Source organism: Lepisma saccharinum, chromosome 25 (genome assembly GCF_977018435.1).
Source record: "Lepisma saccharinum chromosome 25, izLepSacc3.1, whole genome shotgun sequence".
NCBI lineage: Eukaryota > Metazoa > Arthropoda > Insecta > Zygentoma > Lepismatidae > Lepisma > Lepisma saccharinum.
Genome location: NC_139253.1, coordinates 6,028,298 through 6,047,245, shown reverse-complemented (window position 1 = coordinate 6,047,245; position 18,948 = coordinate 6,028,298). Strand labels below are relative to the sequence as shown.

At 39.5% G+C, this 18,948-nt stretch overlaps 1 protein-coding gene across 1 annotated transcript in view; it reads left to right on the top strand.

Moving 5' to 3' along the window:
• The window catches only part of LOC145978706 (sodium-coupled monocarboxylate transporter 1-like), a 55,083-nt gene extending 36,376 nt beyond the window's left edge, over positions 1-18,707 (top strand). The window contains exons 11-15 of the mRNA XM_083111507.1: positions 339-516; positions 1,838-1,924; positions 3,456-3,625; positions 16,723-16,948; positions 18,538-18,707. Coding sequence (XP_082967633.1) covers positions 339-516; positions 1,838-1,924; positions 3,456-3,625; positions 16,723-16,948; positions 18,538-18,639 — 763 coding nt within the window. The 3' untranslated portion in view covers positions 18,640-18,707. The remainder of the gene's footprint in view (positions 1-338; positions 517-1,837; positions 1,925-3,455; positions 3,626-16,722; positions 16,949-18,537) is intronic.
• The last annotated feature ends 241 nt before the right edge of the window (positions 18,708-18,948 follow it).

The following is an 18,948-nucleotide window of genomic DNA, read 5'->3' as shown; positions in this document are numbered from 1 at the left end:
AACAACACCAGCGAATCACAGACTTGCGGCGTTGCCGTGCTCTCCGTGACAAGGCGTTTCGCTCAACCACGCTGTTTTTTCTTCCGTGTGAGATTTCGACCTGGCACCGCTGCAGTGCGCTGCTATTGGCTATCGCCATATGCAGGAGATTTGACGCGCACTTCTACCACAGCATCGAGCAGAGAAGATAGTTTCAATTACAACCAGTCCGGCAGTCGGCCTGGTGGTCAGTTCACCGCCAACAAGGACAGTAGGAAATTTAGTGATTGTGTGTGATTCGGCCTTTAATTTGAGCTTAGTATAGAAAAAAATCCAATGCACTTCAATCTGTTTCCTAGCACTGTGTCAACGCTTCTCAACTCCATGGCAACCGTCACCGTGAAAGACTTTGTGATGCCGAAATGGAAGTTGTCTGACGAGAAGGAGCTGCAACTGGCTAAGTTTTTCTCAGTGGTGTATGGACTGATAGCGTTTGCACTGGTGTTTCTTATCGAACAGCTGGGGACTATACTACAGGTACGTATCTCTTCACATAGGTGGTAGAGCAGCCCTAGGCTGAACCTCGCTCAGTAGAAAATAAAAAGACTATTCTATGTGACGCAATACAATATATGTAGCTGAGGTAATTCTGATTAGAGGAAAACTTCAATAGTTTCTATCGTTTTTCTGATGTCTAGAGCACCAAATAGTTCGCAAGGGCGACACTAGATAGCGTTCGGAATTGAGAGCTTCTTCGCTCGAGCCAATAACGCTCAAACAGGCAAAACGAGCGGTACACGCTCGAAGCCCAGTAGTACACATCGAACGGTAATTTGTCTGTTGTAGTGAGCCCTCAAATATGGATCGTAAAGCGAAAGACGCAGTGAAATTGAAGCTTAAGTGAAGATAGTCATCATCTCCATGTTAGAATTTATTCTATCTACCAATACACAGTGATGTATGAAAATAGAACAGTTGATTGTGGGCTGAAACTACCAAAGCGGATATTTTACATCTACGATTATTGTCATATAATTCCATTGTATACGCTCGAGGGTGGGAGGGTTGAACAAGTACGAGTTAGCGAAAATAGTCCCATGCAGTACTACAATATCTAGGTCTCGAAATGGACCGGAGCGGACCGGAAAGACATTACGGTTCTTGAATACCTGAAACCATCCCGTTCCGTCTTGTCACAAATGCCAACAAACCGTTCCGGTTCGTTTAATCTGTTAGATGTTTCAATACATTTTTCTTTTCAGTGTGAACTAAATTCTTAATACTCTAATATTACACATTATAGGCTGCTTAAATAAAGACCCATTCTATTATTTTCCATTCATAAAAGCTGTTGACGTGACAGAGCTTACCATAGTATGATAGCGTCTATGTTGCCTTCATCCTTTTGTGGTGCCATATGTCTCTATTTCTTGTTTTGTTTGTTGTTTATTATTATTAGTTGTGTCTTGTGTATTCAATTTTTTTCACAGAGGAGTATTGGGCCAAATGACTAGAGTGCGCGTCAAATCTCCTGCATATGGCGATAGCCAATAGCAGTGCACTGCAGCGGTGCCATGTCGAAATCTCACACGGAAAAGAGACAGCGTGGTTGAGCGAGACGAACAGGTTCAGAAATAGGCAACGCCGCACGTCTGTGATTCGCTGGTGCTGTTCAGCCGTTCAAGGCCATATGCAGGAGATTTGACGCGCACTCTACCATTCACGATTTCAGTCTGTTTAAATTTAAAAGGGAAGAAAATTTGAGTCCTGACTACATCTAAAACGTTTTTACTATCTTTGACAACATTTTCTCAAGCGATAAGACCAAGACTATATATGCTGTGTCTTGTATTTCCAGTTGACATGGGCCATAACTGCCATTGGTTTCGGAGCCATTTGTTCAATGTTTACTTTAGGCATGTTCTACCCTTGGTGCAATTCAACGGTGAGTACCACTTTGTTCGTTCTATGTTCTTAGACATCTATTTATCTCTCTCTTTCTTTTTTCTCTCTGTGATTGATTTGGTTTATTTTACTACGATTTTCTGCCACTTTTGGTAATTGTGAAGATGAGAATGAATAATGATAAAATGAGATAGATTAAGGGACACAAACAAAAACATAGACACAGCACACAAGTCCTATAGAGAATTTTTCTGGCCATGGGCTCGTCAGTGTGTCAAATGCAGTCCAGGGTATACTACGTGGAAGGGAGGTAGACAATTGGGAGTCTTCGGAAATGATCACCCCTTACGCTCCTAAAAATTCCTTAAAAAGACACAGGAAATGCCAGAAGTTGTAGGTCACAAGTCAGAAAAATGTACTCGCAATTAGGACACAGCTCTTCGAGGTTTTTCTGTTCAGGCAGCAACTGTTCGCAATTAGGATATAGCCCTTTAAGATTATTCCTGTTCAGGCAGCAACTGTTCGGAATTTGGACATAGCCCTTTAAGATTATTCATGCTCAGGCAGCAACTGTTAGTAATTAAGACATAGCCGTTTAAGATTATTCATGTTCAGGCAGCAACTGTTTTCAATTAGGATAGAGCCATTTAAGATTATTCCTGTTCAGGCAGCAACTGTTCGCAATTAAAACATAGCCCTTTAAGATTATTCCTGTTCAGGCAGCAACTGTTCGCAATTAGGACATAGGCCTTTAAGATTATTGCTGTTCAGGTAGCAAGTGTTTGGAATTAGGACATAGCCCTTTAAGATTATTCCTGTTCAGGCAGCAACTGTTTGCAATTAGGACATAGCCCTTTAAGATTATTCCTGTTCAGGCAGCAACTGTTTGCAATTAGGATAGAGCCATTTAAGATTATTCCTGTTCAGGCAGCAACTGTTCGCAATTAAAACATAGCCCTTTAAGATTATTCCTGTTCAGGCAGCAACTGTTCGCAATTAGGATAGAGCCATTTAAGATTATTCCTGTTAAGGCAGCAACTGTTTGCAATTAGGATAGAGCCATTTAAGATTATTCCTGTTCAGGCAGCAACTGTTCGCAATTAAAACATAGCCCTTTAAGATTATTCCTGTTCAGGCAGCAACTGTTCGCAATTAGGACATAGGCCTTTAAGATTATTGCTGTTCAGGTAGCAAGTGTTTGCAATTAGGACATAGCCCTTTAAGATTATTCCTGTTCAGGCAGCATCTGTTCGCAATTAGGACATAGCCCTTTAAGATTATTCCTGCTCAGGAAGCAACTGTTCGCAATTAGGATGACACCGACCCACTGTTTCCATTTCTCTTTGTTCTTGTCCATCGTAATTTAAAAGAAAGCATTAATAAGACCTTTGTAGAAACCAGCTTTCAAAAACACGTTTGACATATTATTGACCGGCCCCCTTTGTCTTTCCCAATGTCTCGTCGTCTCACCTCCCTTTCCTTCAGATAACCTTATTAAACTCCTATTATTATTTATATATATATATATATATATATATATATATATATATATATATATATATTCATTGCAGGGTGCTATAGTTGGAACAATATCCGGCATGGCATTCATGGTGTGGATTGAAGTGGGTTCTCAGCTAGCAAAAGCCAACGGACTGATTGCCTACCCCTGGAAGCCTCTGTCAGTTGACGGCTGTGCCTGCAATGTTTCGTCCATTGTTTCCACGAGACCTCCTGTCAAAGGGTACGTTCATAGAAATGTATGACTATTAAGTAGGTTCGGATTTTGACTTATTTACCTTGTTTAGTCCTTTGTAGTGAAAGTAATGTTTTAAGTTCGCTCCATGGTGTTTCAAGTCCGAAAACGAATTCTTATAGTGTCTATAAATGCCTCTTTTGATGGTTAGCGCCTATTTTACTTAATCGTGTCTGAAATACTTATTCTGCAATTTTTGCTACTTCAGTTTTTCTACGAGCCTTTGGCTTTCCCTACGTTGAAGATAGTAAGCCTTTGTTCATGTTGAACTGATAGAAATCTGGTATTCGCCAGATTTGAGGGTTGCAAGGGATGTCAGATCTTTGGAAATTCCAAATGTTGCTTAATAAAAGTAAGCAAAATAGACAACAGGTTGTAAAAGCCAAACCTTTTTGCTAGCTGAAAGCTTGTAGGAGTCAATCAGTTCTCATTTGTTTTGTTGTGCGTGTGACAGGAAGTAAGGTGATGCCTTGAAGGAAAAAAAATGATATAAGCCCACGTTCAGTCTCTATTTTAGTGTCTTTTCTACGTTCCTGTTTTTTAAATTTTTGTGCCTATTTGGGAGATTTTAAATGCCTATAAACCCACACTCTAGTAATAAGAATACATGGAAAACTTTGGTTGTAGACTGATAGGAATGGAAGTTTATGCTCAGTACTGAAGAGAGAATGGAATTATCGTTTACATCTAAAATACTATATCAGTTGTTACGTACTTCTGCGTTTCTACTTGGATTTAACCCTTCACTTCTAACGTAGCGACCAGAACACTAATGATCCAAAGGGGTGGTTAATTAAACTCTCGATTTAACCTTAATAAAAAGTTTATTCCTCGTACAGTGACGGACACTTCTGGGTTGTAACGACCCTATTGAAGAACGACTGAAGCAAGCCCTCGATGTCTGACCACCAAGCGCCTTGAGAGTAGACAATCCCACCAACATTGCAATTCTGTGGCTTGTATAGCAGTCACGGATATAAATCTTAGTAAATTGAGCAGTAATGCGAAGGAGATATACGATATGAAGATTGTCGGAATAATGTCTCGTGTTCTCGACATGGAATGATACTCGCCCCATTTTATGTTCCAATATTTAATGTTATTTTGGAACAAACTTGACGGACTTGCTTTATATCTTTACTGCTTGCATTACTGCAAATTCTATATTTTGTAACTATATTAATGCATTGAACGAAAACAATACCAGAATAACATCCAACACACGTGCACACCACAATTTTCGCACACATGCACGTGAAAACAAAAACACAAAGATAAGGTTTAACTTTCAAATGAATGTCCCAAGAACAGTAAATGAAAAGCACGATATGTGAAACATGGGATTTTTCACAGTAAGAATGCATCTATTTTGACATACGTGGTTTCTATTAATAGACAATGAAACAATTATGAGAGAAATGAAGATGCATTTTGTTCATCAGGTGTTGAGGAAGGAAACAGACTGACTGGAAAAAAAAATAATGTACTGTAGCTATTGCTAGAGTGTTGGATAGCGTACAGATCTTTCATCCTAGAGCCCTAGGTTTGATCCCGACCAGGGTCAATTTTATTTCATTCTTTCATATCAGTGAAGAAGTGTGTAATATCGATTTCCAGGCATTTTAACGAAAGGACACATATCAAATCTGTCCCTTCATTCTTCTCATAGGTCCTCTATCACGAGAGGATATAGTGGTTCTCTAGTAACGAAGCGAAGGATATCATATCGAGAAGCTCCCGTAGCTACGATTCTCTACTCACTTCGACCTGTCTGGTTTATTTGCTTTGTCTGCTCAAACCAACTAACGAAACATCATGAATCAAACGAAGACACACACGCAAAGGGGAACGTAATCTCTCTAAAACATGCCTCACATTGAAGGTTCCAGACTCGAGTTCTGGCTTTTGTGCGTGGGCGTTTATTCTTGTGTATCCTTTCAGCATATTCATCTTAACAGCATCATCAACACCGTCGCGATTAGACTGAGAAGAAATCAAAGTGACTCAAAAAGTTGCAGGAAATGAATGAGAAACCTGCTAATCCACGTTACGTCATATGGGAATTACCAGCAGTAGCAATAACAGACTGCAAAGAAAGATTACATTTCCGATAGATTGTTATACGGACACAGACAGACATGGGGAAAGAGAGAGACTCCAACGCGAGGACATAAACATCACAATACATTAGGCTCCTTAAAAAAAATGTTTTCAGTCGGTTACTTGCGAGAGCCCTTCATGTTCTCAAGTTGGTGTGTTGGTTGTCGTGTCAGATTATGGTGCGGTCAACTTGAGTTCGATTCCTGCGGAAGCCGTACTTTTTTTTAAAAAACTTTCCCACTTAATACATAGATTACATTGGACAACAAATTTTAACTTTTTTCATGCTTCGGAAATGAAAAGTGCACTTCCTTATGAAATTGAGGGTGCTGAATACGAAAATAATAATAAAAATGCTGAATTGGTTCGAGTTTAAGTGTAATCGAAAGGAATATGTGTTATGTGGTGTTAATAGGAAATTAACACGTGTACAAAATGGAAGTTATATAAACATTACTTACATGGATATTACAAATGGCGCCTCTTTGCCTGTCGGTTGTATTGTGGTTCTGGAACATCTCTGGCGATTGTCCAACAATAATCAGCAAGCATAGACTTGCTTCAATGGCCCTGATGTCGTTTCGCCATTGTAGATATAACTTGTTGGAAATGTTCCCCATGTTCATCGCTGACTGCTCCGCAACTTTCTGGGAAGAAGTTTATGTGGGAGTGTAACATATGTATTTTTAGTGACATATGACACCCCATTGCTTGGTAGGAAGATATTAGGTGCTCCACTAGTTCCTTGTAATTCTGAATCCGCACGATTCCCCCCCAAAAAAATGTCACCACGTTTCGGAAAGAGTCCCATGCAATCTTCTCCATATCTTCTAACAGTGCGTCAAATTCAGGATCATTGAGGAGTTCTCGAGTCTGAGGGCCAATAAATATTCCCTCCCTGATTTTAGTTTCACTAATTCGTTTAAATTTAAGCAGAATATACTTGAGTGCATCACTGGCTTGATTCATACCTTTAACGAAGATCTTAATTAAACCTACTTTAAAATGTACAGGAGGAAGTAAAACCCTGCTGGGAGCTATCAAAAGAACATATTGAACGTTCTTTGTTCCTGGCTCCAAAGATTTAAGGAGTGGTCAGTCTTTCCTTAAGTAGTGGGAAGCCTTATCACGGCTATCCCACTCGCATAAAAAGCAGCAGTATATTGTGTAGCCGAGCTGCAGGCCAAGATGTATGGCTAGAACTTTGAAGTCGCCACAAATATTTCAATTGTATTCGTTATAATGTATGGCTTTCAGCAGTTTTTCCATGTTGGCATATGTCTCCTTCAAGTGCACTGCATAACCGATTGGGATTGATGGCAACACATTTCCATTGTTCACTAACACAGCTTTCAGACTTAGTTTTGATGCATCTATGAACAGCCGCCATTCGTCGGGATTATGTTCTATGTTAAGTTTACTCATAAGAACAGTCACATTTTTACAACATACTATGTCACCTTCCACTGAAAAATACTCTTCCAGGGGTTTCCGACGTGTCCGAAACACGGATACTTTAACATCTTCAGCAAGAACTCCCCACTGCTTGAGTCTGGATGCCAGAAGTTCTGTGCCACTTTTTGACAACCCCAGGTCTCTCACAAGGTTATTTAATTCATGTTGAGTGATCAGATGGCGATTGGATGATGATATGTTGTCTGTGAATTCAGGCTCGATGGATGACGAGGAATCTGCAACCGGATTTGGCATTCCTGCGTCGAGTTTGGCTGCCTCTTGCTCTTCATCGGATGAATCACTGGAGCAGGATGCGGGAGGTTGTGGAACAGGTAGTTCTTCCGAATGTGGCACAGGACGAATAGCTGAAGGAATATTGGGATAAGTGATAGTCCACTTTTTCTTTTTGGATAGGCCTTTAATTGGAGGAACCATGCAAAAGTAGCAGTTTGAAGTATGATATGTCGGTTCTCTCCATATCATTGGAACTTCAAATGGGATGCGTGGTCTTTTTCCATGTAGTCAGTCCCGCAAGTTTGTCGAACAAGTATTACAACAAATGTGTAGTGCCCACTCTTGTCCATATCTCTCACTTTACAACCAAAGTACAAGTGGTAGGTTCTCTTTATGATTGGCGTGAAATTTCTTTTTTGATGGACAAATATTATTTCGCCCCAACCATAACAAAAATTGCCTGTACTGTTAACACATTTACGTGACATGTTTCTGGTCAGTAGAGTCATATAACGATAAAAAGAAATAACACCACACACTCGTCCAATATCTCACCACAACAACACACTTACGCGACAAGTTTGTGGTCAGTACAGTCATAAAACGATAAAAAAAACACAAACATACACAAAATTTCGCCACGATCATGTCCGGGAGTTTAAAATGGAACTACGCAGGAACACGTAACAACAGGTTTCTCCTGGCATAATCTTCAATACAAACTGAAGCGTGACGTGGTTGATGATTCTCGGTCAGCGATCACGTGCTAAAGATAAGGAAGTGATAAAGCTAACCGTCAAACAATGGATGTTTATTGAAATACGCAGACAGCCGCTGTTGTCAAGAACCCTTATTTTGCGCGCCGGAATACATCCGGCGATAATGTATTTCTTCGAAACTCGAACCAATCTTCAAAAACTAATATCATATTCGTTATCCTCAAATTAGCCAGAATTGGTTACTTTTATCTCCGAAGCATTTTCATTGTTGACCAGTGTTATTTTCCAAAATGTTTGAAATGTATGGCACGCCGTGTGTGAGTAACATACGTAGGGTGACCAGATATACTCTTTTAGAGGTTCATATACTCTATACTCTTTTAAATTTGCAAAAATCCCCAAATATACTCTTTCCCTTGCTATTTAACATCATTCATTACTTTACGCGTAAAAATGCCTTAAAATCCACAGAACGGAAAACGTCAAGATGTCAACAAACTGAAGTATTTACTCATTGACTCATGAATTTCCTATGAACAATTTCAAGTGTAATTTTCATATTCCATCAAAAGCAAAACATATTTCAAATTCATTGGAATTTAATGATAATGATTAGGGCTGAGCCGATACCACCTTGAACCGATACCGATACCGATACTTGAAAATTGCAATAATTAAAATTTGTTCAAAATATTGATCAATATTGGTGTGTAAATATTCTCCTACAATTATATGCATCAACATACCAAGAAATTTGCTATAGAATATTCAAGAATTGCATCAGAATAATAAAATAGATATTATGTAGTCACAAAATATAGTTTTTTGTGCAAAATTAGTGTAAAGTAAAAAGGAAGTTTTAATTTTGCATAATTTCCAGGATAATTAGACTGTCAAGAAGTCGCGCGGGATTTTTGCGGAACCCGTGAAAGGGCAAAATGCATGCGCACCTTCAACCTATAGACCATACTCTTTTTGGTCAACAAATATCTGGTCACCCTAAACATAAGAAATACAAAGATGAATAATGCCAAGCAGATGCATTGTTCCAGAGCACGTGAATTAATTCCACGTTAACAATGTTTCCTCTAAGTGCTGGAACAGCACAATTATTTATTAACAAAGAACATACAACCACAATTGAAACCCTTCCCAGTTGTCGTTGCTAACATTAAGGCGAAAACGTTATCCTTAATAATGATACTACTACCTCACCAATGACATTAACTAGATGCTTTCAACTACACCAACTTTTCAATATCCACGATAATTGCTTATCTTTTCGTTCTTCAACATCGTAACTGTTCGGTCGTGCTGTCTAAGGTACCGAAGTTTTGATGCTTGCATTCGCATGTTCGAATCCCAAGGCTGTGTTGCAGTCCTACTTTTATAATTTTCTTTTAACATACAATATGGAAACCATTAATAGCTATTTATCTTTCTGGAATGTGACGTTCATAGAATCTCGTATTAAAGTAAGAGGATCGTACCCAAATATGATAGAAGGGATGGAGCCTACCTGGAATGGTTAGCATAGGGCGCTACGATGGCAGGAGTTCCGGTTTCAAACTCCGGCCTGGGCATCGGTGTTCTTTGTGAGTGTCATAAATTTCATCCTATCATGGCTCATCCTCATCTTTGCGATTAGCCAAAAATTACAAAAGAGCGAAGTAAAATAATCCACATCAAAGAAAAGTAGTGCCTGGAGGTTTCAGTGAAGAAACTTCCTTTGCAGCAAAGAACAATGAATAAATTGTAAAGAGTGAAATGTATTTTATACTCTTAAGGGGTTTTCGTGCTTACTATAAAAACAATAGAGAAGAGTATATGTTAGTTTGATGAACTAAAGGTATAAACGAAAGTAAAATATAGGGAAATGTCAATCAAGTTTAATTCTTCGGAAACTCATGTGAGAATAGGCTTTCTGCAGAATTTTTTTTCACTATGTTTAAAACAATATATCTTGCCCGAGTTCGAAATCACGAACTTTTCATTCTCTCTCGTTTACCCAATGTCTTGCTAAACGTGCCAGCACAACACGGAGCAGGCAACTTATCAGTGACCTTATCAGCTTCTCGTTGCCTGTTACACACAAGGTGCATGTGGTAGGCGCTTATCTGCGAAACATGACCTTCACCATGCCGAAGCACAGCACTCCAGTGAACAGGACAGACCGAAAAACAACTTTTACATGTTTTTAAGGTGAACAAAACATTGTTTGCGTTATAACCGACCGAGGATTGTCTTCATTTTACACGGACAGAGCAATGATACGGGGCATGCAGGTTATAATGTATGATAGAAAGCAATTGTGTGTCCCTCTTCTCGACAGACAATTTTATTGATTTGTTGGAGTTGTTTGGCCATAGGAATTGATTTTTCATCCCATAATATGGCTTGGTTCAGTGTGCTGATCAGATTTTGTGACTGAAATTCAGGACAACAAACCCAATACCAGTAATTTTCTAGCTTTCTAATCTGCTTTCTCCCCCCCCCCCTCTATTTGAAATACACATATCCACACCCACATTCATCAAATATGTAAAATATTTTTTTTTTTGTTAATTTACCAGCTTATGCATTTGGATTATTGTTATGAACACATCAGATGCAAAGAAACACAGGATATTCTGACTAAAGAATTAGCTGAATAACTTAAGAAAACGTTTCATGGAAGCACAAGAAATATTAATAAACACTCTCTAAAACATATTCTTTACGATAAAGTATTACACCTAGCGACGTGCTGCTTTCTAAAATCAAGTCGTAAAATTCAGAGAATCTGCAAGTTACATTACAAACTGTAATTAGGACGTATGTCTTACACTTCATATAAGGGTACGATCATCTTACTTTAATATAATATATAAAATGGCTTAAGGCTCAGACTGCGGACAGTATTGGTTCGAGTCCACCTTGGTTCAGTCTCTGGGTTCGCGACCTGTGTATAGGACAGGTGGCAACCCACCATCGTGAGGAAATTGGAGAGCTACGAGTGACTGGCGTAACCCAGTCTTGGAAATCTCCTATAACGGCTGGGGGTTCGATGTGCTGACCCCACGTCACCCCATTACCAGTTGAAGATATCCACACCTCTAGGTAGGACTGTGGGAGGGAGATTGGCAGTTGGTAGATAGGCCAAGGCCCTTCCCAGGCTGTCGAGTCACGGATTATTACTATTATGATTAAGATGATTTAAGCTACGTTCTCCGGATATTGTTTGATTCTATGAATATCACATTCCAGAAAGTTAAATAGCTATTAACGGTTTTCATGTCGTTTGTTGAAAAGAAAAATATAAAAGTAGGACTGCAACACAGCCTTGGGATTCGAACATGCGAATGCAAGCATGGAAACTTCGGTGCCTTAGACAGCACGACCGAACAGTTACGATGTTGAAGAACGAAAAGATAAACAATTATCGTGGATATTGAAAAGTTGGTGTAGTTGAAAGCATCTAGTTAATGTCATTGGTGAGGTAGTATCATCACTAAGAATAACGTTTTCGCCTTAATGTTAGCACCGACAACTGGGAAGGGTTTCAATTGTGGTTGTATGTTCTTTGTTAATAAATAATTGTGCTGTTCCAGCACTTAGAGGAAACATTGTTAAATTGGAATTAATTCACGTGCTTTGGAACAATGCATCTGCTTGACATTATTCATCTTTGTATTTCTTATGTTACTCACACACGGCGTGCCATACATTTCAAACATTTTGGAAAATAATCTATGTATTAAGTGGGAAAGTTTTTACAAAAAAAAAGTACGGCTTCCGCAGGAATCGAACTCAAGTTGACCGCACCATAATCTGACACGACAACCAACACACCAACTTGAGAACATGAAGGGCTCTCGCAAGTAACCGACTGAAAACATTTTTTTTTTAAGGAGCCTAATGTACTGTGATGTTTATGTCCTCGCGTTGGAGTCTCTCTCTTTCCCCATGTCTGTCTGTGTCCGTATAACAATCTATCGGAAATGTAATCTTTCTTTGCAGTCTGTTATTGCTACTGCTGGTAATTCCCATATGACGTAACGTGGATTAGCAGGTTTCTCATTCATTTCCTGCAACTTTTTGAGTCACTTTGATTTCTTCTCAGTCTAATCGCGACGGTGTTGATGATGCTGTTAAGATGAATATGCTGAAAGGATACACAAGAATAAACGCCCACGCACAAAAGCCAGAACTCGAGTCTGGAACCTTCAATGTGAGGCATGTTTTAGAGAGATTACGTTCCCCTTTGCGTGTGTGTCTTCGTTTGATTCATGATGTTTCGTTAGTTGGTTTGAGCAGACAAAGCAAATAAACCAGACAGGTCGAAGTGAGTAGAGAATCGTAGCTACGGGAGCTTCTCTATATGATATCCTACGCTTCGTTACTAGAGAACCACTATATCCTCTCGTGATAGAGGACCTATGAGAAGAATGAAGGGACAGATTTGATATGTGTCCTTTCCAGCGGCGGCTCGTGACTTTTCACAGATGCGTGCTACAGGTAGATGTTGTTTCTTGCATTTACAATTATCCCCCCCCCCAAAAAAAAAAACACATACAAATTTTCACACTCACTTGGAGCTGCTAGCGTACGCAGGGTTTATTTCCCGAGGGGTCTGGAATTGTAAAGGTCTGTATCACATAGCTGCTTTCTACGTACGGCCGGAATAAACTATAAAATATTTTGCAGTCACCCCTTTAAACCTTCATTTTAAGTTATTCATAGACAAAAATGGTAATCGGAGATCATTTTAAGGGATGTTTGCATTTAACACTGTTTTTTCTTGTTTCCGAGTTTTTTGCTCCTTTCATCCGAAACTCAAAATTTGGAGATGGGATGTAGCCTTCCATCAATTTCCTAGCCCCAACCTCTCGTACGCCACTGCTTGGAACAACAGTGCACAACTATCCTTTTGCTCCATATGCCACGCGCATGAGCATGAACCGCGCGAAAAAAAATTGTGTCTGATTCTGTAAAACTATCCGCAAACTTTCTTATTATACTGAGATGACAACACTTAACCGTGCTGTGGATCTGTGTAGCACGCTAGCAGATGAATTTCGCGAGCTCATTGGCTCCGACCCTACCTCCCCCGTAGAACCGAGGGGCATTCGACCAGATTCGGCGCGCCCCGAGGTGGTGAAAACGTGCTATGAAGCCAATAGCACGGTATTCGTTGTAGCTTAACAGCGTGCGGAAAATATTATAGCGCGTTGCAAATTTTTGAGCCTCTTAACGTGATAAGTTTCATTTCACTGTTTTATTAAACATCTTCAATCTATGAAATGTGTCCCTTTCTTTCTTTTCATTTTAGTAAATTGAATAACGTGCTATAGCACGGTAGCACGTATTAAGCAGCCGCCACTGGTCCTTTCGTTAAAATGCCTGGAAATCGATATTACACACTTCTTCACTGATATGAAAGAATGAAAAAAAATTGACCCTGGTCGGGATCAAACCTAGGGCTCTAGGATGAAAGATCTGTACGCTATCCAACACTCTAGCAATAGCTACAGTACATTCTTTTTTTTTCCCAGTCAGTCTGTTTCCTTCCTCAACACCTGATGAACAAAATGCATCTTCATTTCTCTCATAATTGTTTCATTGTCTAGTAACAGAGACAACGTATGTCAAAATAGATGCATTCTTACTGTGAAAAATCCCATGTTTCACTTATCGTGCTTTTATTTACTGTTCTTGGGACATTCATTTGAAAGTTAAAACTTAGCTTTGTGTGTTTGTTTTCACGTGCATGTGTGCGAGAGTTGTGGTGTGCGCGTGTGTGAGATGTTATTCTAGGTATTGTTTTCGTTCAATGCATTAATATAGTTATAAAATATAGAATTTGCAGTAATGCAAGCAGTAAAGATATAAAGCAAGTCCGTCAAGTTCGTTCCAAAATAACATTAAATATTGGAACATAACGTGGGCCGAGTATCATTCCATGTCGAGAACACGAGACATTACGTCCGACAATCTTCATATCGTATTTATCCTTCACATTACTGCTCAATTTACTGAGATTTATATCCGTGACTGGTATACACACCGCAGAATTGCAATGTTGGTAGGGTTGTTTACTCTCAAGGCGCTTGGTGGTCAGACATCGAGGGCTTGCTTGAGTGGTTCTTCAATAGGGTCTTTACAACCCAGAAGTGTCCGTGACTGTACACTCACTCATAACGTTTTTGCAAGCTTATGAGACCACGATTGAAAGTGAGCGTCGTTATTTTTTCTAATTCTTCTCTATTCTCTTAACAGTTGATTATCATGAACTGGCAGATAAAATGCAAAAGAAGCAAGAATAATGGATCATAGAATGAATATATTGCTATCATACACAGATCTGTTACCAAGAGTAAAAACCAAAATTTAATATGAATGGGAGATATGGGTTAAGCAAAATTTACATATTTGGGCCATTCATACAAAAATGTATTCACATTTTATAGTAGGACACCATGGTTTTGTACATTCAATATATATAGAAAGTTTTTAATGTTAATATTAAGATTAGGTGACTTCTAATTAAATCATTATTTACATAAAATTAATTTAATTAATTCACCAATGTGCAAATGCAAACTAGACCAGGAGCATGTTCATCACATAATATTTCAAGGTAATCTTTATACCGAACGAGAGATCTTTTATAAAAATCTAATGAAATTAGGAATACATCTATCAATTCTTTATCGTCTTTCATATCGGCAGCAGAGATGACAATTGCATTATAATTTTTAGATTTTTCCATGAAATTGGGTAGACATATGAAAGTTGTATGTATTAAATAAATTGTAATTTGATGTAGTGATGGAACATTATGTAGGATACTTGGTGTAACAGCTAAATCCAATAAATAATTAAATGATTGATTGAGTTGGTGTTTTAAGTCAACTTTATGCACAGTAAGGCTAATCGGGAATATACCTACAGTTTAAAGAGGAATTCGAACCACTATGTGCCACTAGCCATCGGAGAGGCCCTGGAAATAAATAAATAAATAAATAAAATACAGGGCTATTCTAAATGATCTTCCCAATTTCAAAGTTTAATATCTCACGTTTATTTAGTCACAATGACATGCAAAGTATTTTAAATGAAAGAAAAACTCAAAAAGTTTTTTTTACATACATACACGACTAGCTCGTCCTATCCACTGATTTGGTAACCTTCTGTTGAGTTCTCTCCTGACATCCTGGTGCCACACTGTTGTCTGCTTCAAGTTCAATTCTCTGCTTGCACAAACCGTTGATTTATTGGGGCTTCTGATGAAAGTCGCACGCAACCGAACAAATGTTTCATCACTAACTCCTGGCCGGCCTGTTGATTTCCTCTTGCAGATACACCCACTTTCTTATACCACTTCCGAATTGAGTGACCGCTTGGTGGATCTCACCCGAACTTCGTTCTAAAAACTTCGTTGGACACAAATAACTGACTGTTGTACATGAAATTCCAGGACACAAAATGCTCTCCTGTCTTTGTTTCCAGCCATCTTGATTTACTGTCACCCTAGCGGCAGAATGCTTTGCCAGACACTAAAACTTTTTGAGTTTTTCTTTGCATGTCACTGTGACTAATAAACGTGAGATATTAAACTTTGAAATCGGGAAGATCATTTAGAATAGCCCGTTATTTGTAAATCACGTTGCCAGGTTGACATCTACTGGTTCGCCTATCCACTTGTCTGTGAAACGCTAAACAGTTGACAAACAAATCATCAGTCATATGGATTTCTTTTCGCAATATTCCCATTGGAATTTTATGTGATAGGATTTGGGTGTGTGGTGCATGCGTGTATATATGTGTACTGCAGGGCATTCCCTGACTTTCGCTACGAGACTTGGCGGCAAGCGGCCCAGCATCAGCGCTTGTCTTTCCCGGTGAACGTGTCCGGGACAGTCGCTAGAGTCTGCTATTAAAATTACAGTTCTCATATTGTGTACTAATCTTGACTACAGAAGGTGTTCACTGCTGCAATATATTCCTGGCATCTCCGAAGGAAATTGGCATTTACACGAGCAAGTTCGTGTACGGTAATTCTCCCGATTTCTCCTACAATACTCTCTTTTAACTCACGGATGGTGTGCGGATTGTCTTTGTATACTTTATTTTTAGATTTCCCCATTTTTCTTTCCACTTTTATTCAGAACTGACCCTGTTACTCTAAACTTTTTTACGAGGTTTAATGTAGTGGTCCTATGTGGAACGGGAACACCAGGAAATTTCGTTGCAAAACGTCGTCGCACTTCTCCACAATTCCTCTTTCCGAAGTAACACTCGACAAGATAATCTTTTGTTGTAATGTAAACTTTTGTGGTGCCATATTAAGCCACAATCTTCAACACACGGACACGACACGACATAACTTCCGAGGGAGGATTATACTGGCGTCAGTCTGCAACGTCAAGAGAAAGGAAAAGAGAGCGAAGGCAGGGAGAGCGAAGAAAACAGACTGTAGCGTGCGACTGTCGCGGACCCCGTTCACCGGGAAAGACAATCCCTGACGCCGGGCCTCTTGCCGCCGAGTCTCGTAGCGAATGTCAGGGAATGGTCTGTATATAAATATATTTTCAGGAAAGTTTTGCCGCTCTACGAAGTATCCTTCCTGTGGTATGCTTCCATATCCTTGACGATCAGTGTTGCCACCGGACTTCTTGTGAGCTTTCTAACATCTCCGCGGGACCCGAGAGAGTTGGATCCTGATTTGCTGTCTCCTGGTGCACTCTGGGTATTTGAGAAATTACCCACAAACATCAAGAAGAAGCTGGGACTGGAATTCAATAACAACAGAAAGTTAACAGTACGTATCATGGCAGTAAACTAGCTGATAGGCACATATTTAAATACATATTATGTAGGACAGGAAGATTGATTCATGATTGATTTGGTTTATTTTACTTCGCATTTCTGCCCCTTTTGACTAATCGCGAGGATGAGGATGAATGGTTATATCAGAAGGGTGAAGGGACAATCACAAACACACACCAACAGCACACAACTCGAGCCCCGTGGAGGATCATACTGACTCCAGACGCCAGTGTCTCGTTCGTCTGCAAAATGTAGTTAGGTTGTACTACGTGGAAGAGATGATTAACAATTGGATATCTTACATCCTGAAAGTTAGTGTTGTAAAAAGGATGTTGACATCCTAGGCTAGTTTTCAATAGAAATAATTGGGAAACAAATCTGTTATGATTCTTTTCCACCCTGTCACTGTCCCTTTAATCCCAGATTAAATAAAAACCGGACCCTTGACAGTGTCGAATCAACAAATTTAAACTAATACTTTCGCCCAACAAGTTATTTAGTTTTTTCCTGACACGCATAGACATATACTGGACTTGAAATTAAACGTGTCCCTTAATTCCATCGGATACGACGTTTCTCGAAGAATAACAACAAATGTCCACCGAAAACTAAGCGTTGGCTTGTCACCAAACGAATCAAGAAAAAATGCCTGGACTTGTCTATGCAATTCGATGAAAGCAAATGGTTGATCCGTGTCCGCTAGCCATTCGACTAGACCCGCCACTCTACCAGCACCGAAAGAACCTTCCAAAGGTCTCTCTCTCTCCCTCTTGCCCAAAAAATCGTAAGAATGCCCACCCCCGTTACTCAATCGGTTCCCTTATATAGGCGATTCGAAAAAAACAAAAAAACCGTAAACGGAACTTTTTTCAACCCCCTCAGGTTGAAAGGACAAGATTTTCAAACTAACAGCCTTCTGGAAGCTGGCTTTCACCGTCACGTAGGCCATCCCTACAGCAAGTTACATTGGAAACTGCATAAAAAAGAAGTATAGCTGTCATTAAAAAAAATAACATTGAACATGTAGCCGCGGTGGCTCAGTCGGTAACGCGTCTGACTACCATGCTAAAGGTCCCGGGTTCGATCCCCGACCGGTTCAAATCCGGGAACTTTTCTAACGGTGGAAGCGGTCCCGGCGCACACCCAGCGTCGAATAACATGGGTACCTGGGGGAAACTCTGGGGGGTAAAGGCGGTCAGGGGCGTGATGCTGATCACATCACCCCCACTCACGACCGGATCAAGAAAGTGTGGGGCGTTACCCCCACACCCCCTATACGCCTTCATGGCGTGGTGCTATGCACAGGGGAACACTTTACCTTTAACATTGAACATACATAAAAACTAAAAAAAAGGATCTTGTAGTGCATTACACAGTGCACCTGCGGCATAAATTCCAAACGGAACTTACTTTCTGGACGTGCTTTCTATAATATAAATTTTCGTTTTTGCAAGAAAATAATTTCATAAAGTTTATACTAATGCATGAACTTCATACTTAATACTTAACATTAATGTATCTCATACTGAAGTTCGCAAGTAACATGTAAAATTGCATACCTAATACGGAATCTTCTTGCAGGCGCTCGTCAACACTTCCGAATCAGAAGATAGGGCTACCAATGAAATATCTGCTAATGAGGAAAATTGTTCGGAATTACAGAGTCTACGAAATAATTGTTAAAAGTTCTACTATATATATTGGAAAAATGTATGTATTTTTATACTTATTTTTCAAATAAAAATATGAATATTCTGAAACGATCATTCCAATATTTTCCCTGTATCCAGAGCAATAAGAGGCCCCACAGATTCAGACCCCCCACCCGCTCGAAGAGATGTTATGGAGACGATACGAAATTAGACGAGACTTTGCAGTGTCTCCTTCTCGGTCTTAAAGTTCAAGTTATAACCCTGTCTATCCTCGTATATCTCTCTATCTCTCTTTTTTTATCTTTTGCTATCTTTCTGTCTTCTCTGTCGGTGAGGTCTT